Source organism: Barbatula barbatula (assembly GCF_947034865.1).
Source record: "Barbatula barbatula genome assembly, chromosome: 3".
Lineage (NCBI taxonomy): Eukaryota > Metazoa > Chordata > Actinopteri > Cypriniformes > Nemacheilidae > Barbatula > Barbatula barbatula.
The window spans coordinates 21,843,325-21,866,895 of NC_136764.1; the positions used below are offsets into that span (position 1 = coordinate 21,843,325).

General features: G+C 40.0%; 4 protein-coding genes across 5 annotated transcripts in view; 2 read left to right on the forward strand and 2 right to left on the reverse strand.

Annotated features, from left to right (window-relative positions):
- Positions 1-6,643, forward strand: LOC306892407 (uncharacterized protein). The gene is made up of 9 exons (XM_079453483.1): positions 1-646; positions 870-929; positions 3,609-3,701; positions 3,783-3,878; positions 3,960-4,055; positions 4,137-4,232; positions 4,314-4,409; positions 4,491-4,592; positions 4,674-6,643. Exons 1-9 carry the CDS (start codon positions 131-133, stop codon positions 4,707-4,709), a joined length of 1,191 nt encoding a protein of 396 aa, XP_079309609.1. The 5' UTR covers positions 1-130; the 3' UTR covers positions 4,710-6,643.
- ackr4a (atypical chemokine receptor 4a) lies at positions 5,883-11,532 on the forward strand. Its single transcript, XM_079453481.1, has 3 exons — positions 5,883-5,941; positions 6,672-7,969; positions 11,359-11,532. The coding sequence occupies exon 2, from the start codon at positions 6,694-6,696 to the stop codon at positions 7,789-7,791; it is 1,098 nt and encodes a 365-aa protein (XP_079309607.1). The 5' UTR covers positions 5,883-5,941; positions 6,672-6,693; the 3' UTR covers positions 7,792-7,969; positions 11,359-11,532.
- On the reverse strand, positions 9,231-14,526 carry e2f5 (E2F transcription factor 5). The gene is made up of 8 exons (XM_079453482.1): positions 14,078-14,526; positions 13,409-13,518; positions 12,829-12,990; positions 12,289-12,397; positions 11,897-12,182; positions 11,331-11,474; positions 11,181-11,219; positions 9,231-10,708 (listed from the first exon to the last, which is right to left on the reverse strand). The coding sequence occupies exons 1-8, from the start codon at positions 14,216-14,218 to the stop codon at positions 10,599-10,601; spliced, it is 1,101 nt and encodes a 366-aa protein (XP_079309608.1). The 5' UTR covers positions 14,219-14,526; the 3' UTR covers positions 9,231-10,598.
- lrrcc1 (leucine rich repeat and coiled-coil centrosomal protein 1) overlaps positions 14,467-23,571 on the reverse strand; it is a 9,764-nt gene continuing 659 nt past the window's right edge. The window contains exons 2-20 of one of the 2 annotated variants that reach the window (XM_079453477.1): positions 23,302-23,348; positions 22,997-23,202; positions 22,781-22,846; positions 22,473-22,640; positions 22,000-22,169; positions 21,511-21,654; positions 21,228-21,412; positions 19,897-20,077; positions 19,642-19,790; positions 18,261-18,465; positions 17,749-17,888; positions 17,435-17,636; positions 16,981-17,166; positions 16,703-16,877; positions 16,069-16,232; positions 15,728-15,936; positions 15,499-15,636; positions 15,281-15,416; positions 14,467-15,109 (exon numbers count right to left, since the gene is read on the reverse strand). In XM_079453477.1, the coding sequence (XP_079309603.1) occupies positions 14,999-15,109; positions 15,281-15,416; positions 15,499-15,636; positions 15,728-15,936; positions 16,069-16,232; positions 16,703-16,877; positions 16,981-17,166; positions 17,435-17,636; positions 17,749-17,888; positions 18,261-18,465; positions 19,642-19,790; positions 19,897-20,077; positions 21,228-21,412; positions 21,511-21,654; positions 22,000-22,169; positions 22,473-22,640; positions 22,781-22,846; positions 22,997-23,202; positions 23,302-23,345 (2,979 nt within the window). In that variant the 5' untranslated portion in view covers positions 23,346-23,348 and the 3' untranslated portion in view covers positions 14,467-14,998. Of the gene's footprint in view, positions 15,110-15,280; positions 15,417-15,498; positions 15,637-15,727; positions 15,937-16,068; positions 16,233-16,702; positions 16,878-16,980; positions 17,167-17,434; positions 17,637-17,748; positions 17,889-18,260; positions 18,466-19,641; positions 19,791-19,896; positions 20,078-21,227; positions 21,413-21,510; positions 21,655-21,999; positions 22,170-22,472; positions 22,641-22,780; positions 22,847-22,996; positions 23,203-23,301; positions 23,352-23,571 lie in introns of both variants that reach the window. The other variant, XM_079453476.1, reaches the window with a different exon arrangement.

Below are 23,571 nucleotides of genomic sequence, written 5' to 3' on the forward strand. Positions count from 1 at the left end.
TAGTGAAACAGTAAGGCTATAGCCAGCAAAAGAAAAAAATAGAGGAACGTAGCTTCAATGACATAGAAAGAAACTGTTATTTATCTGGTAGACAGCAATTATACATAAAATATGTGTATGATAAAGATTGATGCATAAATATATTATTAACTTCAAGGTGACCTTCATCGAGAGACATCCATTTGAGATCACATGGGATCATTGTTTACATTATATCAGAAAGAAATATCATATACAACGGCTGCCATCCAAGTTAAACCGATATCTGTATAAAAAATACAATAACTGGAGCATTATGAGAGGCATCAATCCTCTATTTGTCCCTCAGAGCAAGTCACTAATGATAAATCATCTTTGTATTAAGGGTTGTTATTCTCTGAAAACCTGCAAGTTTCAGAATGTTTTCGTCAGAGAAAATGTGTTACTCCTCCTTTGGACATCTGGTTGTGATGAACAACACGGCTATAAAGCAGAGAAATGCGTATGGACTCCAGAAAGCAGCAGGATGAGGGCTATTGCACAACTGGGGCTGTTGTGTCTCAGCCTGTTTATTTCCAGTCTGGATGGAGAAGAAATCGATTCGGAAAACAGCATGCAAATACCAGTAAGAATGGATGAGGATACGGAGGATTTTCCTCATTTTCAGGTGAGCGATGAACTTTTGTTGCAGTGTTTCCGAAGAGGCAATGGCACATTTTCTTTGGGAATTAACTTTTGCAACTGCCATAATATGTACTACTGTATATAAAATAGAATGCACTGTAAACACTACAGGTATGTGACATTAAAAAGCGGTTACTATTTAATTGATGTGATCAATTTAAGAAAAATATACTTGTTTTTGGATTGTTTTTAAATGTTCTCGTCAGGTTGCTGAGAATAAACAGGAAGGAGATCTTCTGTCTCATGATTCTGACATAATCCCAGTGGTATGTAACGTCCAGACATTGCTAAATTCCTAAATTGTTCTGCATTGACACTTCTGTTAGGGCTTTCAAAGATTGTCTAGTTTGTTTGTGTATAATTTATATTTTTAAGTGCTTATCCAAATGTTATATCAACATGAAGTGGTATTCACAACTCATTTAGCTTCTTTTTACAACAGAGGTTATCATTTGATACATTTAAAAAAACATTGAAGGTCTAATGTGTAATTTTTTGGAGGCTCTATTGACAGAAATGCAACATCCATAACTGTCTTCAGAGGTGTATAAAGAAGCGCTATGTGTTATTATCGTTGAATTAGCTTTTTCTATCTACATACAACGCGGATCCCATCGCATGCAAAAACTCCACGTTGATCCTTTAAATAAGAAAAATCGAACATGATTGTATTCATCAGGAATTGATAGGGTTGTTAATAACAGGGGAGAGGATGAAAAATAGTAGCGACTGATGAAGTCATTTCCAGGTGGATCAAGTTATCAGTTACACTTATTGAGTCTTCTTTGATCATACAGCATAGATTGCTCAGAATAATATAAAGTAAAGTTGTCAAGATCTGTGAGGGGAGAACCCAAATGCAGGCAGCCTCAGGGGTGAAGGGGTTAACAAGGACTTTAATACTAAAACAAAACAGTACACAATAAACTGAGGACTAACACTTGACAAGAACTTTGACTACAAAAAACACCTAGACTAACAGAACACTCAAACTGACTAGACTATAATAATAGTCACTCCACGACATGGCATAACGTACGGAAGCATGAACTAAGTACAACAAACCAGCACAAGACAATAGACAAGAGGGCATTAAATAGGGAGACTAACAAAGGAGATAATGATGGGCAGGTGTGGGTAATGCGACACAGGAGGAAAGCTATACTAGAAACGAGAGGGGCAGGGTCAAATGACGAGACAGGAGAGAACGCATATTATGTCCTGATTGACCCTAATATGTTTCTCCACATAAAACACGTGGGTCTGCCATGATTCTGCCCCTAGACCAGAAAATCAAGACAAGAGCAGGCAGAATCATGACAGGACCCCCCCCTTAATGAACGCCCCCTGGCGTTCACCAAGGGAGCAGACTAACGAGACAAGACAGACTGGGAAACAGACAACATCCAACAAAACATAGTAAAAAATAACAATGGCAGACAGGCAAGAATAATCAATGGGTTGGGGTGACAAAAATAACAAACAGGGGAGGGGGGGTGGGGGAACACAAGAGTCCAGGAGGGTAAGTCCGAAGGGATTGGCACAAGGGGGAACAGTTTTTGGGACCACCGGACTTGGGACCACCGGACTTGGGACCACCGGACTTGGGACCACCGGACTTGGGACCACCGGACTTGGGACCACCGGACTTGGGACCACCGGACTTGGGACCACCGGACTTGGGACCACCGGACTTGGGACCACCGGACTTGGGACCACCGGACTTGGGACCACCGGACTTGGGACCACCGGACTTGGGACCACCGGACTTCGAGCCGCCCTCCGTTGCCTCTTCTTCAGCCGAGTCACCCGCCTGGTGGTCGGCTGCAGGAACGACGAGAATGGGATGGGCGGCTCGGGATTGGAGGCCTCGGACGAGGACCCCCAGGATTCCCGTCTCCCCCGCTTGCCAGTGAGACTGGGCGGTTGTGGAGAGGCTGCAGAGGCTGGAGAGTGGTGCGTGGCAATGCCCACAACACCCATCTGCAGAGGACCACTCTCGGGTATCGCGACCAGCGGAGATGAGTAAAATGGGTTCAATGAGGTCGCGGACTCCGAACGCGCTCCAACGGCCTCATCGCCCTCATCTCCGAGCGAGAGAGTGGCTCTCTGAGACCGGTTTTGAAAAGCACCGCCAGCTCCCTCTCCCCGAACACACCTTGTTCCGCGATGTCCAGGAACCTCCCCTCATACTCATCCACAGTCTCACTCCCCTCGCGAAGACTGCAGAGGCGACGGGCCAAGCTGGACCGGTCAGTGTCCATGCTGCTGCTGGGTTCTGTAGTGGCTGGTTTGTTCTGTAAAGATCTGTGAGGGGAGAACCCAAATGCAGGCAGCCTCAGGGGTGAAGGGGTTAACAAGGACTTTAATACTAAAACAGGAACAAGACAGGAACAAAACAAAAACCCACGAGGGGTAACAAAACAGAGTACACAATAAACTGAGGACTAACACTTGACAAGAACTTTGACTACAAAAAACACCTAGACTAACAGAACACTCAAACTGACTAGACTATAATAGTAGTCACTCCACAACATGACATAACGTACGGAAGCATGAACTAAGTACAACAAATCAGCACAAGACAATAGACAAGAGGGCATTAAATAGGGAGACTAACAAAGGAGATAATGATGGGCAGGTGTGGGTAATGCGACACAGGAGGAAAGCTATACTAGAAACGAGAGGGGCAGGGTCAAATGACGAGACAGGAGAGAACGCATATTATGTCCTGATTGACACTAATATGTTTCTCTTCACATAAAACACGTGGGTCTGTCATGATTCTGCCCCTAGACCAGAAAATCAAGACAAGAGCAGGCAGAATCATGACAAAAGTCGGAACTTCAACCTAAGCTCCAGCAGTAATGAGATGTTCGGTTTTAAAAATACTTTACTAAATCCTTTACCCTAAACTCATCAATTGAACTGTCATCACCCAGAACTTCCGTGTCAAGAGGCAGGACAAAGGCAAGAAACCCAAACCAAAGAGGCCACGTCCAGGAAGTTCCAGCGCTTTAGAATCTCTCGACGTGGTATTGATTACAGACCTTTAAACACATAAATGGTAAGTCTTTAAAATATATATAAATGATGAATCTTTTTATCTCATTTAGACTACAACCCGTGTCAAGAGGCAGGACAAAGGCAAGAAACCCAAACCAAAAAGGCCACGTCCAGGAAGTTCCAGCGCTTTAGAATCTCTCGACGTGGTATTGATTACAGACCTTTAAACACATAAATGGTAAGTCTTTAAAATATATATAAATGATGAATCTTTTTATCTCATTTAGACTACAACCCGTGTCAAGAGGCAGGACAAAGGCAAGAAACCCAAACCAAAGAGGCCACGTCCAGGAAGTTCCAGCGCTTTAGAATCTCTCGACGTGGTATTGATTACAGACCTTTAAACACATAAATGGTAAGTCTTTAAAATATATATAAATGATGAATCTTTTTATCTCATTTAGACTACAACCCGTGTCAAGAGGCAGGACAAAGGCAAGAAACCCAAACCAAAGAGGCCACGTCCAGGAAGTTCCAGCGCTTTAGAATCTCTCGACGTGGTATTGATTACAGACCTTTAAACACATAAATGGTAAGTCTTTAAAATATATATAAATTATATATATTTTTATCTCATTTAGACTACAACCCGTGTCAAGAGGCAGGACAAAGGCAAGAAACCCAAACCAAAGAAGCTACAACGTCCAGGAGGTTTCAGCACTATAGCAATCAAGATGGTATTGACTACAGACCTTTAAACACATAAATGATAAGTCTTTAAAATATAAATAAATTAAATATCTTTTTATCTCACTTAGCCTACAACCCGTGTTAAGAGGCAGACAGAAAGTACTGGTAAAAAACAACGCAAAAAACCCAGGCCAGGGATGTTTTCTTTGTTGGCCAAAGGACCTTCCCAGGTAACACTTTGCATAAATAGATCTTTTGTGAAAGAATTTGGAAAAAATAATTCTGAGATTGTTAGTGTTTTCTTTTCACAGGTTCCAGCATCTTCAGGAAAAATAATAACCGCATAGAGAAATGTCACTAAAAATGTTTCTTGATGAGTGTTTCAGACTCAGGTTGGGCTCGAAAAGATATACATTGCTTTCTATTCCTTCCTAAATATAGTTTTGATTTATTAAAATATATGGAAAAAGGTGATGAATAGGCTACTCCATTATCTGAAATTATCAAGAGAAACCACCAGGAGGCAATGTTTACCCATCTGCGGCAATCCAATGTTTAATTTGCATCTGCATGTCTTTTTCTTTGAACTACAAATAAAGGATGTGTTTAAATTTGGTTGTTTTATAGACTTGGTGAAGTGTTTCTGTATAGAATTAGCTGCTCTGCTCTTGTGGAGGGGTAAGTAGTGAAAATCTAAAAGAAAAATTAAATACAGAGACCGTATTGTCACGCAGAGTCAGAGGTGTGTATAGTGTGGATTAAAGGATGATTTGATAAACCGCATAGCTAACAGCTCCTATTAGATATTGAGTTGTTCTGCTAGTTCAACGTGCCAAAAATGTTGCCAGCTTGAGAAAACATACAAAATACTAAATCTTGCCAAACCTTTGTCAAAACAAATCAGGAAAACGAAAAACTTACACCTCCGTCTTTATACACTACGTAGATAATATCTGAGGATAATGCAAAACATTTTCAGTTTGTTGTACAAAATGTCAGCAATATGTGCTGGTAGTCACACTCTTAAGTGCAGTAGCAATACCTTTACACTACAGCTCAACCACAAGCGACCACGCAAAAGCAACTATTTGCACTTGCAAAGACATTTTCACTGTAACCAGAGCAGATGTTACCCAAATACCCAAATAGAAATGATACTATATTTACAAAAATACTAAATAGAAAATTACACTAAATACAAAAGTAAAAGAAATACCAAATACAGTTAAAGCTGTAACATAAAAGAAAATATCAATATAAATATATTTATAAAACCCTTTTAAGTGAATTGAGTTTTCCCATTGTGTAATGTTGCTTATATATTGAATATAGATCACATATGTCATCATATCATATAGACCATAAATGTACAGTATTTAAGGTGTTTGTGGACAGTTGCTGAGGTTGTCACAAGCAAACAAAAAACAGATAAAGAACACACACACACACACAGTATAAGTGAGATATTGGAGCAAACTCAAAAGCATGCATGAGTCACAGTAAATAGACTCTTTGCTTACAGGAAGAACAGACAGAAACAATCTGTTCTGCCCTCAGGCAAAGCCCCGAATCTCACGAGGTAAGGAAAGGCATGGAAACATTAGTTTAAAGAAACGTTTCTTTTTGGTTCAAAGATTACAATTTTAGAGATTGCAGATGTTAACCAGAATACCTGAAAGGTAATTATGCAGTTGCTGTAATAGCACACTGTTAGAAACAGAAAATATGCGAGTGCAGATGTTCAGATAAGCTCCAAAATTATAACAATGTGCTTGTGATCTATTTGAAGACAACCGTTGTTTTCTGATTACTGTAACTAATGTACTATATGGGCACAGATGACTGATTTAAAAGAATGGCTCACTTTTTCCAGTATAGTGATAACATTCATCTTTTTTTATTGTGTTACAATGCTTAAACAACACTTTTCCTGGGACCTGTCGTTCATGAGATTTAAAAGTCTCGAGATTTTGCTTTGCGTTGTCATGTTTAAAAACAATGCATTTCTAAGTTAGCCTTATGAGTTGTTTTCAACAAATGGCGGACTACACAGAAAACATGGAATGAATCTGATACAGATCTTTAGTTTCGGTTTTATCTGAAATTTTAAGTATGTGTAGAAAAGTGCACTGGATTAAAGTGAAGTAGGAATGTCTGGAATGAAGGAGCTGCTACACTCCTGTTAAAGTATATTATGATCGGCCCTTTATCCATATGCTTTTTGCTGCTCTGTGAGAAAGATCATCGTTATATCTGTCTATTAAAGAAACATTTAAAACTGTGATTTAAACCTTTGTTTTCATTTTCAGTGCGCTCAACTTCATTGGAAAAATGGAAAGCTCAGAGGAAGATTACTATGATTACGCTGAATATGACAACAACAGCTCAAATTTCAGCTATGAAGACTATCAGACCATTTGTGAGAAGAGCGACGTACGCTCCTTTGCCAAAATCTTCCTCCCAGTTGTTTTTGGGTTATGCTTCGTGATAGGTTTAGCAGGGAATGCCCTGGTCTTGGCAGTCTACGCTTACTGCAAGCAACTGAAAACACTGACTGACGTGTTTATAGTTCACCTGGCCGTAACCGATCTGTTGCTTCTTCTGACGTTGCCCTTCTGGGCCGTTGATGCGGTCCACGGCTGGGAGCTTGGAGTGACCCTCTGTAAACTTGTCTCTTCGCTATACACCATCAACTTCACCTGCAGTATGATGCTTCTGGCCCACATCAGTCTGGATCAGTATCTGGCTTTGACGGCGGGAGACAGAAGCAGAGGCCTTTCGCGCATCTTTCAAAAGGAACACTCCAGAAAGCTCTGTTTTGGGGTGTGGACCGTTGCGTGTTTTCTTGGCATCCCTGATTTAGTGTTTTCAACCGTCGGTGTGTTTCATCACAAGAAGAGATGTCTGGCCATGTATCCATCAGATGTGGCGCATAGAGCTAAGGCCAGTCTGGAGGTGGTGGAAGTCGTGATAGGCTTTTTGTTTCCTCTGTTGGTGATGCTGTACTGTTACATCTGTGTGGGACGGGCACTGGTCATGCTCCCGGCAGAGAGGAGGTCGAGGAAGTGGAGGTCTATCCGTGTGCTGTTGGCTATGGTGGGAGTGTTTGTGGTCACACAGCTACCCTACAATGTGGTGAAGTTCTTCCGGGCCATGAACATCGTGTACACATTTGTGACTCACTGTGGACTTAGTAAAGGGCTGGACAAAGCTACGCAGATCACAGAGAGCCTTGCATTGACGCACTGTTGTTTAAACCCCGTTCTTTATACCTTCATCGGTTCATCCTTTAGACAGCACGTCATGAAATGCGCCAAAGGCTTCGGAGACCGAGGGAGGAGACTGGCGCGTGTACGTGAGCAACAAGAAGTGAATATCTCCTTAAATTCCCATTCGCAGTCCCAAGAGACCAGCACCTTTTCGATTTGAGCATATTGAAGAGAAAGAGGCTGTGTGCCGGCATGTGGGGACACGTGACACATTGTGTAAGCAGATGATGCCCTTGCAATTGTTCTGTCACAACAAGTGACAAGAGTGTATCAACATCCAATAAATCACGGTCTCACAAAAACTCCTGGGGCGGATCATGTTCCCACAAGGCCCCTAGGTACACATCTTTCAGTTCCTATTATGCAAATATGTTTGTGGGTGTTTTTATTAGTGAACAAATATGGTGCAATTTTTTCTGAAAAGCAATAAAAAATAATCTCTGTTCAATTTAAACTGCAGTCTATGAGAGGCCTTCCTTGAATTGTAAATGCATTGAGGCCCCCGGCCTCCATAGTGTCAACTTGACACCATTTCATGCATAGATTATGACAACCTCAGTCAGGACATCTTAAGAGGTGACAGTGTATACTGTAGGCTACAGTAGGATGGTGCACTAGTGTACAGTAAAGTGGTTCATGTGCAACTATGCCATTAAAACTCATACGAAATAAATGGCTTTATAAAAAGCTGTCCAACTCAATTATATTACATAAAAAAATGTACATTGATGCTTTACAGGAGTAGCATCATCATTAAATCATATTTTACAGAATAAAACAAATTAAGCTATTAGGTGTTATCTGTAGACAATCTGCTTTTTAATTTCAGTTCACGTGGTGTGGACCATTTTTATTTCAGTTAAAACCGTTCCACGCAATTTAGTGTTCTCCTCCTGCACAAAGAAAGTTTCAAAACGTTCTCAGACATGTAGGAGAACTACAGTACAGATGTAATCTTGAGCAATCTCAGCCTATTGTTATTGTCACGGGGCAACATAGCATTTCCAGCTGCACAAAAAAAACAAATGCCTTTATACTTGAAATACAGTAAGTTCATTGATAGTTCATCTTTCAGCACATAAACATAATTGAAGAAAATTAGTTTTTCCTCAAAAAAGACACTCCAATGAGGAATGTAATTAGAGCCTAGAACCAAAACAGGAAACAGCTTGCCTAACGAAAACAGAATGAAACTTTTTAGACGTTTTAGTACTGCCTGTACTGGAAACAATAAGGTGCTATTACTTAACATGAGTAAATGCATTAGCTGACAATTAACAATTTAGTTAATCAATCCTTGTTAATGTTGCTTCATGTCAATACAGTTATTCATGTTAGTTCATGGTGCATTAACTAATGATTAAAATCAAACGTGTTAGTAAATGCAGAAATGCATGAATTAATTGTAAACAAATAGCACCTTATTGTAAAGTGAACTAAAGCTAAACTGGCTGCTCACATCATATTTTACATCCATCGCATGCTTTTGTTTGTATAAATGTTTGAGTTGATTTCTGTGATGACATAAAAAAGAATCTCTAAATGTACTTCCATACTTTGGGTTTGTAGGTTTATGATGTTATACCTGAAACTATTTTTGGTCAAATATAATTTGTATATTGACTTTTTAGAAATTATAGGTAAGCATATAATATAAACCAAGAAGAAGCTTTCTTACAGACCAAGAAAGGCATAATTTCAAAGAGGTAAATTTTTATAAAGAAATCTTGTTGGCACAGCCTAGGTTTCACATTAACCAGGTAAAACCTTTATAGTTGTGGCAAAACAATGAGACCATTTTAAATAAATTTCAAGTGTTAAAAAATCTTATTTGGCAAAACAATGAAATGATGCGAGTCAGTGCAACAAAAAGCTGCAAAATGAGGCCTTAAGATGGCCAGCTATATTAAAGATATTATGAAACAACCCAGAATTATGCTTATGCTTCTTATATTACAGTAGTACAAACAAAGACATATCTTTCCGGAGATTTCCAAACACAAAACAATGTTTATATAAAAAAAGTGCAACAGAACCAACAATTTCTCCTTTGATTTGAAAAACAAAAAAGGCACAATTTTGTACACATTAAAGATTATCCACGGCAGTTTAACAGCTTAAAAAAACCTTCATTTAGCTGTTTACAACAAAAAAACATTGTAACACTCCAAGGATAGATGGTTCCAACTGAGAACAAAAAACACAATGTAAATGTGTCAGATTAAACATCAGAATGACTACAATCCAAAACCAACAATCTTCTTACAAACAATTAGTGTAATGATTAAACAAGATACAAATCAAGCTATACAAATTTAAACTTGCAAACAACTATTTTCTTATACTATTAAATTATATTATACATTCTCATGGCACAGTCTAGACAACGTTAGAACTGTTTATAAGTATCAAAAACTAAAGTATGAGACAGGGTGGCACAGTTAGGACAAGCAAAAAGAACAAGCAGACTTTTAAGGCACAAGTTCCGACAGGCGTACAGTAAAACATTTCGTGTGTCAAGTTTGGGTAGTTTTACTTCACCAGGTTCTATTCAACCATCTTATAATTCGCCACTATGAATTAAGGTATTACTCATTCGAAATAATGAGGGAAACCACAAAAGTGAAAACAAACAAATGGCTGGAAACACAAACAAAAGGTCAATAGACACACAAGGAATATTATTCCTAAATTCAAGTGTTTTAGGCAGATGGGGCTTTTTTTCACCCCATCTCCCCACCAAAAGAGACTGACAGATCGGAAACAGTGTTAACGACTTGCAAACCCAAGCAGAGGATGAAATTGAAGGGAGGATGAAATGTGAATTAATGTGAAACTGAGTGCAGTCCAAGGTTCAGGAAGCAGGCACTGAGGCAGGAATGCAGCCGTTGGCAGTGGGGGGAGACTCATTAGCTCTGCTTTTGTTCTATGAAAACAAGTGTGAACCAGTGTGGCATGAATCATGCCTTAATAATTAAGAATCTGCACATCAAAAAGGTCACAGACTCCCTCGTTGTCATCAAGGTTGAAATTGTAATCCACGCCAGGATTGGGTGAAAGTTTTAACAGGGGGAAAACTGCAGGAATTAAAAACAAAAACAGTTACAAAGAGCAAATATAAACACAAAACCAACAATTAGACTTTATATGGTGTCGTTTATCCTCCTGAATCATCTTGAAATCACGAATGATGCTAAAAAAACATTTAAATTCTACATCTTGACAATCCAAGAAGAAAACATTGCAAAGCAGCACGGATCAGTTGCATTAAAACAAGCCAAGGGCAAGAGTGGTAAGAAAATAAAATCAACAGGAGAAAGAAACCTTGAGCAGAGCCATCACTCAGCTGCCCTGAAAACCCATCCTCTTCGGGTAAAACATATTACAAAGATTTATCTATACCGCTAGTAGCTATATGATTAATTGATAAGGACAGAAGTAAAAAAGTCAGAACATATATAACAAAGTTATCCTATATGACCACAAGGGGGAGGTAAAAGCCTATATGCAAAACAATATAGCTGGATAATGTTTTTATAGTGGACTTACCATCTGATGACATTAATTCATCTATAAGGTCAGAAACACCTGGAGGTAAAGAAAAATATGAGTGATGAATCTTCCCTAAAGCCACATTATAAAGAATTGTGCCTTTAGCTGCTCTCATTATGGGCCAATTATTGATAGAATCTGACTTGCCTTCTCTCTCCTCCCTCATTTCATCCAGCATGGACTGCAGATCCTGACCCCCCATCTCCCGCTGATGTTCTGCAACAGTCCCAGCATCCCCTAAAGACTCCTGCATCAACAAACACTGACTAGCCGGGGACTCAGGGTTGCAATCTTAAAGAAAAGGGGGAGGTAAGAAAAGAGATGGTAAATAAAGTTTATATCCATGTACAAAAAATATCTGTCATCATTTATTCACTCTCAGATTGTCTCAAGTCTGATCCAAAACAGATCTCATCCCCCATTGACCCCCATAGTATTTTCCGTCCCTACTATTGTTGTAAATCGGGGATGAGATCTGTTTGGTTACTGACATTATTCCAAATATCTTCCTTTGTGTTCAGCAGAACAAAGACATTTATACAGGTTTGAACAGCCTGAGGGTAATGCCGACAGAATTTTCATTTTTGGGAAAACTATCGCATTAAATGACAACTTGCAGTTTGATTCTCTCAAAAATCAAACACAGCACCACAATCCAAACATTTCACATCACACTGTAGGTAAGGGGTGTGGCCAATGTGTGAGCGGCATACCCATGTGCATATCTGGGGGAGTGGAGGACGGCGTGAGGTGGTGTCTTTCAGTGGAGCTTTTGAGCTGACTGCGCGTCAGGTCACAGAGCTCTGCTGAGGAGACTGGGAACCTCTGAAGACCCGCTGGGGTACTAGGGGGAGTCGGCATGGCAGAGATGTCATCTATAGGAGGGACAGAGACGACCACAGGCTTGGAGTGACTCGTCTCTCTGTTTATCAGCATCACCTGGATGGGAGCCAAGTGACTTCTCAGGTTCACCTGGTACTTCTTGTGACCATTGTGGCCCTGAATCAACACAAAAGGATTGAGACTTTTAAATGCATTTTTGTTTTTTACAAGCAATGAACTCTTTTAGAACATGTATCTATATAATATGATACATATAACGTACCATCTCAGGAACTGGGACCTCTAGCTGTGTCCCTGATGGTGCCATCACAGCTAAAAGAGTATCTCCACCAAAAGCATCACATATGTCCTCATGCGTCACATAACTATATGTAAGCAATGTTAAGGAACAATTTACAAAGGGCTAAAGAACAGATTTCTGATCCTTTTGTATATTTGTCCTGGAAAAGAAGTCTCCATGACATTAAAAAAAAACATGACAGTTTGAAATAAAAAGATTAGCTTGGCATAAAGCACTTTTAGTTTAATCCAAGGAGGAATAACTGGTGGAGTGAGCGTTATGAAACTCTAGCATCAAGTGGAATAGACTACATACTGGAAAAACTGGACTAGGGCCACACGAACACCCAATAAAAACAGAACATTGTAAGTGAGGCCTGGTATTGCATTTACCATATAATTAGCAGCCCTTCTCTGACAATGGTGTGAAAAGAGAATTTTTCTCAGGGTGTTTACCATCCAAGGAAAAACCCAAACATTTAAGCGAAGAATCAACATTTCTTATTTATTGAAATAAGGATATCTGCAGCCTGAGGGGTCTTCATTCAGATGTTTGATGCTTTGTTGCAAACACGCTTTCTGCATGTCCAGCTCCCTCTCTTGAATTTCTAGTTCAGCAATATTTGCCTTGAGCAGTTCCACCTGCTCCACAACTTCCTGGGGCTGGCATCCTGTGCTCTCTCCCCTATAAAAAAAAGATACAGTAAACGCTTTCGAAAGCGATGCGTCTGCGGTAGTGTAGTAAGCATTTATGGTTCAACCAACGAAAAGGAACGCGTACACATTTTTAAACGGTTATATGTATGAGAAACACAAAAAAACACACCCTGTGATGTTTTAAGACTAGAACATTGATATAATCTACACATTTCAAAGGGATAGTTCACCCAAAAATGATCATTGGTTTATCCTCACGTCATTCCAAACCTCTTCGAGTCCACATTGACATTTTCTACTATAAAACACCAAGGAAGAAGCTCTTTGACAAGAGTCATAGGCTCTGAATCACAAGAGGCTGAATAAATGTTTTGGGTGAACTATTCCTTTAACATACAACTTTCATCACCAGACACTCACACAAATGTTGGTCTTCGTATACTTACTTCCACTGAATGGTGTTTTTGGTCTTTTTTTCAATGAGCCCAATGCCTTCCAGAACATTGGTAATATCATAGATCCTTCTTTTTTGTTTGACTGCCAAACTGTCTGCAGCCTATAAAAACACAATGACATTTTCAATGTGAATTTGGATAATACATTTGGAAAACCATTCAAAAGGTTTTATTGACAGAATTGTGCGGGGTTCAAATAACTCGTCTCATAATAATGAACACGGACAGATGTGCATGTAGTCTCGCTCGTCGCACTGGAATTCTCAAAGGTTTTCCTGATTTGTTTTCGGTTAGAATGTTGACAAGAATTTTAAATAATTCAATCGTTCGGAAACGCGAAACATTCGGAATTCTAAACCAACGTTTGAAATTCACGTCGCTCTGCGCCCAGGCGACTCGGTGGAGCGTCAGGTAGCAAACACCTGCCGTATATCCCACAGCTTTCCGTTCAAAACCCCATCTCTCCGTTACGATAATACACCGTCTTCACTCACTGTTTGACACTTTTAGACAATGATTAACCAAACACGTTGTGTTTATGCATATCATTTAGGACAACGGAGGTGCCCCACTCAGGTAAAAACAATGTCTTTGTGTGACTCCTCAAAAACAGCCTGCCAACTTTCCTTCACTTATACCGCCTGTTGCGTTTGAACCCACCACTTTGAGGTCGAGCACCCCGTCTTTGGCCTCCTGGAGCAAAGTGACGAACTTGACTGTGAGGAGACCCAAACTCTTCTCATGGCGACTGGACCCGTTCGGTGTCGTGTGAGAGAAACTCGCGCTGTTCGACTCCGCCATCCCACCCAAACCCCCTTCAGCCTCCGGGGTGTCTCCAAAAAGTCCCTTTTGTATCGTTTAGGAGTCTGAAGGTCGGCCTTCGTTAAGTTGGTGAGGGGGAGCCAGCAACATCTCTTTCACTTATTTACCTCAGGGCAATACTACTACTGATGCCTCGAGGGTTTTTAAACGAGAGGAAATGACGTTGGATTACCGTTGCCATGGAAACGTCGCTACTTGTTCGTTTGCGTGAATGTTCGACTAGAGATAAGAGACCGAGTCTGATCAACAGTTTTAATAATGCGTTGAATTTCTCAAACTAACAATCTGACACGTAGGCCTATTGACAGCGAGTTTATAGATTTAATTAAACAAGTTAAACAGAGAAACAACACGAGAAAATGTTACATAAAAGTACATTACATAATAATGCATTGTAAAGGTACGTCACACTATCTTGTATTTAATTATGTTTCATAAAATACAAAAATAAATCTTCTCATGGCGATAAATACTTTAATTGTACATTACATAATAATGCATTGTAAAGGTACTTCACGCTATTTTGCATTTTATTAGGTTTAATAAAATACACAAATAAATACTTTAATTGCACAATTTTACAGAGACCGGTTTGTACTGTAATTGTATTGTAATTTTGCTACTTAAATTGTATCTTAATAAAAACTACAGTACAATTCACCCGGGCGAACATTTTGGGAATATGTGACAACCCAAGGGTAACACAAAACATGGCTTTTAATTTAATTTTTGTCTCGAGGCTCTGCAGCAGATAGGAGGTTAGAAGTCTTTCAGCACATGTGTGAGGCGTCTCATTTTCTCCTCCATTGCCCTTTTATTACTCTCGGTTTCCTCAAGCAGCTGGCGCATTTCCTCCTCCACCTGGAACACCTGTAATAAGCATGAAAAAGAAATGCAGTTTGCCGATGTTTAAACTGTTTTAAGGGAGAGATCGAGCGCCAGTTCCCCTTCACTCAATAAATCCATATAAACATAACTCGTCCGTTTTAATTTAGCAATTTTTCTGAGTGAGGAAACAGTGCCCTCTAGCAATGCAAATACCTTCTCATGAGCTTTCTCTATCTGTTTCTGTTTGTCATTCGCCAGGCGAAGTTGCTCAGCATGATGGGAAGCCTGCAGAGATTCCAGTTGTGTACGGAAGGCATCGTCCACACAGTGAAGCTTCTCCACTGCTGCCCTAAAAAATGAAATGACATGACAATTTAAATATTCCATATATCTCATATCAACCAAAACAGGATGTGCTTTCCTGCTCATACCTGTGCGCTTGTGCAGCTTTGTCCCTTTCTTGCACCAGAGCTCTCTCTTTGGAATCAAATCCCTCCTTCATTCGTTTTACCTGGCTCTCGAGCCTGTTCAACAGTTCAGCCTTTTCCTGCCATTTCTTACTTGAAACCCTATAGAGCAGATAGTAGTTCTGTCAATAATGTAAGGTTATGTTCCCTGGCCTGTTTATAAAAAATATAAACTAGCTGTGTTCTCCCATACCTGTAGGTCTCTTTGACCTCATCGAGCTCCGCCTCCTTATCAAGGAGCTGTTGTTTCAACTCCTCCTTCCTGAGACTGAGCTGCTCCACTGTGTCTCTGAGCTCCGTGGCAGATGCCATTACCTCCTCCAGCTGCTGTTTTGACTTTCGCTGGTCCTGCACACTTTCTTCACGCAATTTACGGATCTGCTCATCTCGCTCCAGCAGGGCCTAGGAGCAACACATGAACCAAATGAATTTGGCGGAGAAGACTGATCCTGCTGCGCAAAAGATTTTGCTCTCCAAGCATTCGCTTCAGTATTTTGTAGTTATTTCGAAATTTGTGAACGAACAGGACTTTACCTCTTTTAGTTTACGAATGGTCTCTGTCTGGTCATCAACGATCTTTGCTTTAATCCTAAATGCATCGTTGTCTCTCTCATTCTGTTTCTTCTGTGATTCCAGATCGGTTAACAACACCTCAATCCTGGCCTCTAGACGACCACGGTCCTGTGCTAAGGATGAACCTAAAGGATTAAAAAAGCAGATAAAACAACACCTCTTTAACACTGTCTTTCCAGGGGGATTATTGCAAGTATTTGCATCCCCACTACACAATTAACAGCGAGATGACAGCCAATCAGAACACATTTTAGGTTTAATGTACAGCATGAAGAGCAGGATTTTGGACCAATGATATTTCGGTTACCAGCAACATCCTTTGTTAATATTCCTTCTGTCTTTGTATTTTCAAATGTTTGATTTATGTTTATAGTTACAGCTCTAATTCACTAGGTGCACAAGATGGCACAGGTGAGCTTTTGGGACGCCAGAGACGGCAGACTAATTTCCAGTCGTATAACACTGTATCGGAAAAGGACGATTTGTGGCCGGCAAATATGGGTGTTTTTTAGATAAAAAGTAGAAAGTAATAAGAGAGTTAATCATATCAAGCCTGATTTGGAAATGATGTCAGACATATTTTCTGCTTCTGTACCTTGCTGTGCAAGTTCGTGGCCCCAGATCTTCCTCTCTGCTCGTAGCCCATCAATGACAGACTCTTGAGCTGTAAGCTGGGACAGCATCCTGGACTTGTCTTTCTTTAGAAGCTCTACCTGGAGGTTGAGGCGTTTGTCCTCTTCTAGTTTGGATTCCAAGGACTGCAGACGGGTCTGGCATGAAAAAGTAAAGCATAGTGTGATTTCTAAAGTGCACATTTAGATCTCTATATAATTCTATATAATATTTGTAACGTCAAAATTATTTTGGTCCTGCCTTAAACTCAGCTGCAGCTTCCCGTTTAGCTTTGACGAGTTCAGCTATTCTTGTTTTTTGCTCCTTCACCATGGTTGTGAGCTCTTGCACCAGAGAGACGGATTGCTTCTCTTTCTGCTGAGACTGACTGAGGCTTGATTTCACTTCTAAGAGCTCAGCAGACATCTGATCAAACCCCTCCTTCACCTACAAACCCACAGAGTTTACAATAAAATGTTAAAAAAGCACTTGGAAAGTTTTGGTATTCATTTTTATCAACACTTAGACATTTTAGGAACTGCAGTGACATTCAACGCATAACTCATACCTTTGATATATTTACATATAAAGTTTTCCAAATAATAATTATATTCTTATCCTCAGTGTGTTTGACTATCTAAATTAAATCGATCCAAACCTTTCTGAAGTATAATGTCAAAAGGTCACTCTTTTCTTTTTATATCGATTACTCTACCTCTGAGAAACGTTTTGCCTCAATGGTAAGAGCCATGCGAAACTCATCCTCCAGAGCTGCATACTTCTTATGAGAATCACCAAGCTTTTGCTCCATCTCAGATTGTTTCTGGGCAAATCTTTTCTCTACAGCCTCCACCTCTTTGGCTACAGCATCCTTAAACTCAGTCCCACCAGGAAGCAACCGCGACGCAAGCTCCTTCCTGTACCACCAAGATAAGCAGCAAACAGGTGCAAAATGCAAGCAGTTAGAGGCACAGCTTCCTGGAAAAGTCCTGTATGTTACACACAGAACCGCATGTGATGCTTGTGTACCTGTGCATCTCCTCCCTGGAGGCCAATAGTTCATGCAACTGCTGTAGCTTGTCTTTGTGCTGTCGTGCTGATGCTCTCAGTATCTCAACTTCCCTTTTAAAGGCAGATGCTTTATTCTCCAGCTCCTGAGTCCTCTTTATCTGTGAAAACATTGCAGTTCTGTCACTTTTAAATGTTGTTTGTTTACAAAGAAATATTCAAGTAGGGAAATGTTAAATAGCCTTTCTCATGGTAACCGTTCAACAAATGCGAAAGGTCAGGTGTAAATATTCCATTCCATTTAAACTCCACGGATTCAAAATGTCAAAAAGAAATTGGATATATTGCATTTGAATGCGTGTTCTGTGAGAGATCTTTATTGATATTTGCTACATTCTTTTTGAAGTGAAGGACTTTTAAAGTTCAGCTCATGAAAGTTGCTAGGTCATCTATTGCTAATACCACAAAATAGTAAGCAAGTTATACTGGATTGCAAATTCTTAGTTTGAGAATACTTTGCTGATCACGGTTACCTCTTCAGTGCGCTGCTGTACTCTGAGAGCCTCTGCTTGGCTCACGCTTTCCTCCAGACTCCGCAGCGCCCTCTTGTGTTGCTCATCCCGGTTATGTGCCTGATCCAGCTGCTCTAATGTAGACCTGTATCTTTCCTCCAACTCCTGTAAACGGGTTTGCAGTCCTGCCCGATCAGAACGCTCTTTCAACAGCATCTCTTTCAGTCTAGAGAAAGAAAGAGATTGGCTTGTCATCATCACTGCATCACACAATAATTTTTCATCAATTTTAGACCTTTTTCTTGACATGACATTACAGAGATGGCAAGAAATAATGGGAGGGGAATGATGATAATTATTGATTTCAGGATCTTCACCCATGACGCTGACCTGAGCATCATGGATCATCAAAGCATGTACACTTACCACTAAGTCACGGTTCTGACGTGTTACATTTACATTTATGCATTTTGCAAAGGCTTTGATGCAAAGCGAAATCACGGAATGTCCACCCATGACATTTGTAAGACACAGGAAGACCTGACTGCAATATATATTCTGAAACAAGACATCATATAATATTGTGTTTCACAATTACCATATATATGATTCCATACATGTATGATTCCATATTTGGTTTAGACACACACACACCCACACATTGAAGATAAATGAATGAAACAGATACTGGACTCTTTGAGGCGAGAGTCATTAGCAGCCAAGTGCTGCAGGGGCGGCAATTAGAATTGATTGATGATCTTCAGAAGACATGTGCCTGTCACCTCGACTTTAATCTCCATTATAATTATGATTTATCACCAGGGGGAGCGCGTGGGCTATAATATTAGAGCACAACATCAGGGCCATCATCACGCCTCGGTAACAGACACACAGGTGGGATGGTAGAGCTTCATGCATCAGGGTGAAGCGGTGGGGACACCAGGCACTTCTAATAAAATTTAATTATACCTCAGTGTTTTCAGATCTAACATTTCAACCGGAGCCGACACCAATTAGGTGCAATATGTGAAGCTAAGCATCCCGAATGAATACTTGGAATGGTGCTGGAAATTGTTGCTGTGTCCTTGTTGGGAGAAATGTTTAAATGAGTGAGATAACAGATGGCCAGATTTTCAAATCATCTTGTTTGTTGGGAAGGTTTTAATGTATATTTGCTTTTACTCTCAGTGGTGTCATAATTTCATGTCACCTGAACAATGGGGCAAAGTAAAAATACCTATCTGCTGATTAAAACAGGACTGTTGCAAAAGCTGCTTTCCTGCTTACGTAGGGAGAAGCATGCTAAACATCATGAAACCTCAATAGTGGCCGAGATGGGTTGATTCTATTATTTATTGAAACTGCACTTTAAAATATTTCCCTAGGTTTTATGTGTCCTCACCTGTCTGTGGTGTGTAGGGCTAAACTCTGTAAATCCTTCTCCTCACTGGCCCGAGTCTGCAGGTTTTTAACCTGTTCTGTAAGTCTTTTCACAGCCTGCTCTGCTTTCCAGCGTCGCTCTCGCTCTTGGTCACGCTCTTCCACTATTGCCTGAATGTGAACACACACAAAAGTGTGCTATTACTTACAGTTTATAATGTATTTACATACATACTCTAAAAAGGATTGTTGCATTTGAGCAGTTTTGTCTGCATACCCTGTAGGTTTCAACCTGAGATTGCGCTGGACCTTTGACAGGACTTGCTCTCATTGTTTTTGGACCCTTTTTCAAAGACTGTACTGTCACGGTTTCCTCAGACCCAGAGCTCTGGACTAAAGTCTTTCTACGTGGGGCAACAGACTGCTTTGTGGACCTTGGTCTCTGTGTATCTGTTACACTGCAAAAGCACAAATGCAAAATGTTACAAAAGAAGCTTCCTGACAAAATTCAGATTTTAACAGATTAACATAACATAAACAAAACACTATTACACTAGCAGGAGTGTGGGATGTACTACTTAAAAGCATTTTACTGATTCTGGAAAGTAAACTAAATAAATGATTAGATTTAAGTTCTTAATATACTGCAATGTTAATATCAAAATCTAGAGCTACTAAGACGTGATAAAATCAAATGAACTCCAGCTGAACGTTTTGACAGTGTAATCCTTAATGTATAATGTCAATTTAAATTGGTTGGAGAAAGAGCAATTCATGAACTTTCCATTTATTCACTAGTGAAAAGCTTTGAACCTGAAAAAGTTAGGTACACCATCCACTTTTGAATAGACGTTCCTGAAGTTAAAGTCATACTTCTGGCCTGAATCAAAATTTCCCAGTGTTTTATTCACCCTTAAGGCAAGTAAATGTTTGATTTCTTGAAGAATAATCCAGTGTCGTAAATTCCAGTGACGAACACAGCATTTTTCGTTTTCAACCAATAGAATCACTGCCTCCTGTGGGCGGGAGCTTTTGTCACCATCACTTAGCGGAAAAACAAGCATCTTGTTCGCCTGCAGCGGATGTTAGACATCAACATTAATAGCGTTGTCAATATGGATATTCCTCTTTAATAAAGGCATCGGTTAGCTTCAGAAGACTTTTGTTAAGACCACAGAGCCGTGTGGACTTTTTGGAGTTTCAAAAAATGTCCCCCCATTCACTCCCATTTAACCGCTTGGAAGTAAAAGGATACATGGTATTATAACTCCGACTGCATTATTCTTCAAGAAAAAAATTCAAGAAAAAATTAGGATGCCTTGAGGGTGAGTAAAGCATGGGGACATTTTTATTCAGGCCTGACGTATCACTTTAACTTCTGGTCTGTGTTCGGTTATCGGTCCGGATAGTGGCTGGTAATATAACACTTTATTTTATATTTTATTGAACACCCAATGAAAACTACTCAACAGTTTGCAGAGGTCTAGCAGAAGCTAAGTTAGGCCACATAACATTTGTTTATGTTGTTGCCGCTGAAATCGTCTATACACTGTATTGGAAAATATTTGGAGCAGTCTCTTAAAACTCTTTGTGTATAAGATACTCCACCAGTCAGGCTGTTTGGGTCTGTTGTCCTTGGTCGGCTTTTTCCCTGCAGAGCCTTTGGGATGAACTGGGATTCTGGAATTCCGTTGGTTCTCTTTTACACTGTCACATTCACTCTCTGAAGTCTGATCAGTATCTCTCTTTGCTTTACGTGGTAAAGCGCGGTTTGTGGCATCCCCGGATGGGACCTTGGATGTGTAAAAAAAAAACATCATCTGAATTAGAATTTGAAACGATTAAAACGAATCATAGCTAAAACGTAATTATCCGTCTGCTTTTCCTCTACCTTCTGAATGAGGTGGGAAACCTGCTGCTCTAGTTTTTTAATACGCAGCTCATTTTCTTGGTTTTCTGCGGTTGGTTTTTCACCTCGCTGTCGAAACTGGGACAAGACCTCATCGATCCGTGGAGTAGTGAGAGGAGCGTCTGACTTCACCAAAGGAACAGGAAAATACACTGAATAGGCATCTAAAACTACATACATTTCTCAGGAAAATGTAGAATATAAAGTAGGGATGCAGCGATATGTAAATTATGGCCAATAACGATATCACAGATATAACAGTATCTAAATATTAATGTAACATTTTCTGATACTGAACAATTTTGTTCGGTTTCACAACATTCTTCAAAATATCTTATTTTGTATTCGACGGAAGAAAGAAAGTCATGCAGGTTTGCCATGACAAGAGGGTGAGTAAATGATGACAGAATATTCACCTTTGGGTGAACCATCACCTAAGTATACGCAGAAAAGTATAATAAAAGAGCTTACTGGTCCTCCGTTAACACTAGTGTCTGATGAAATGAGATACTCAAGAAAATCCTCAAGGCCAGGAACATCCATAGGGCTTTCCTCTGCTGAATTTGATGCGTTTCCCAGGCGATCTACTCCATCTAGTGTAGTGACTTGATGGAGAGATTGTAGAACCGTATCCCTATAGCCTACGAGCAGAGGTGAAAACACGCATGTGAGAACACTGTAACATTATATAATCCTTTTTCATTGCAGCATTTCCTGACACTTATACATGCGTTAACATAAACTTTCACATAAAGCATTAATGCAGAAAAATATATTCAAAGCACCTTACAGTGGATTTAAGCAATTTACTTAATGATTATGTGCAGTTAAGAAAATCAAGCCTGTGACCTTGGTGTGGCCAGCTCCATGCTCTACAAAACTTTAACAGCTTTCTTGTTTGAAAAATGAGATGTCAAGTTTCCTTTTGGGTCTTTCATACAAACCTTGCTCCGAGCAGACTGGATTTTGTGAGCCGTCCTTGCTGAGAGCAAGATCTTTCAGATTGTGGAGTCCAACCACGCACTGCAGCATGTGATTCATACTATCCAGACGATTGCTGTGGAGCTGCAGGTGTTTTAGTTTGTACTCGGCTCCATGGAGATATAAGAGGCCTATAAGCACAGCGAAGATACACAGAACATTTTTTATGTTCTTCTCTTACATATCATATTATCTGGGGTCGTACAAACTATTCACATGCCGGATCAATAAATGAGAAAATGTGTTGCAATACAGCAGTATTCCAACCTACCAGTTAGATCATTTATTTGATTGTAAGCCAAATTTAGTCTTGTGAGATTTGTTAGTCCATTGAGCCCTAAAAAACACACATTGAGAGATTGCATTATTAAGTTAGAACTGACTAACAGTAGAACTTGTAATGGAAGAACACACATACAAGAATAAAGATTTAGCTTAAGTGTCCCGTTTCTGACTCCAACCAAAAGATCGACCTCAAACAGCTTACCTTCGACCCTTGTGATTAAATTGCAAGACAGGTTTAAGGTGCGCAGTGAGGACAGGGAAGCGAATCCCTCTATACGACAGATGTGGTTGGATGACAGGTCCAGATGTCGAATGTGCCACGCCGTTGTCAAACCCTCAATCTTAGAAATGCGGTTACAGTGAAGATTCAGAGATGAAATGCTGGGATTCAATGGGATACCTAACAGACTGGAAATAAAGACTTTCAGTGAAATCGCCATCCCTTTCACTGTACTCGAAATTCAGCCAGGAAGCCAGTCATCGGGGAAAAAGTGTTAAACAATATACCTTGAAATGTCTTTATCAATTAGACAGAGCTCTCCAACAGCCATGACCTGCTACAGACACATGGACAGTTAGTTTACAACAGACGTCTGTCTTTATTAACACATCAACCTGAAGGATGCTTTAAAAGTTTAGAAAAAAGAGGATAGTGCATTACACATTTGCTGGCCTTTCCTATTGCCACCCATTCATTTAACATAACTTTGCAACTTCGAAGAAAAGATGAAATAGCCTCAAACAAATGATTTAAGACACAACTGCAGTGTGTTAAAT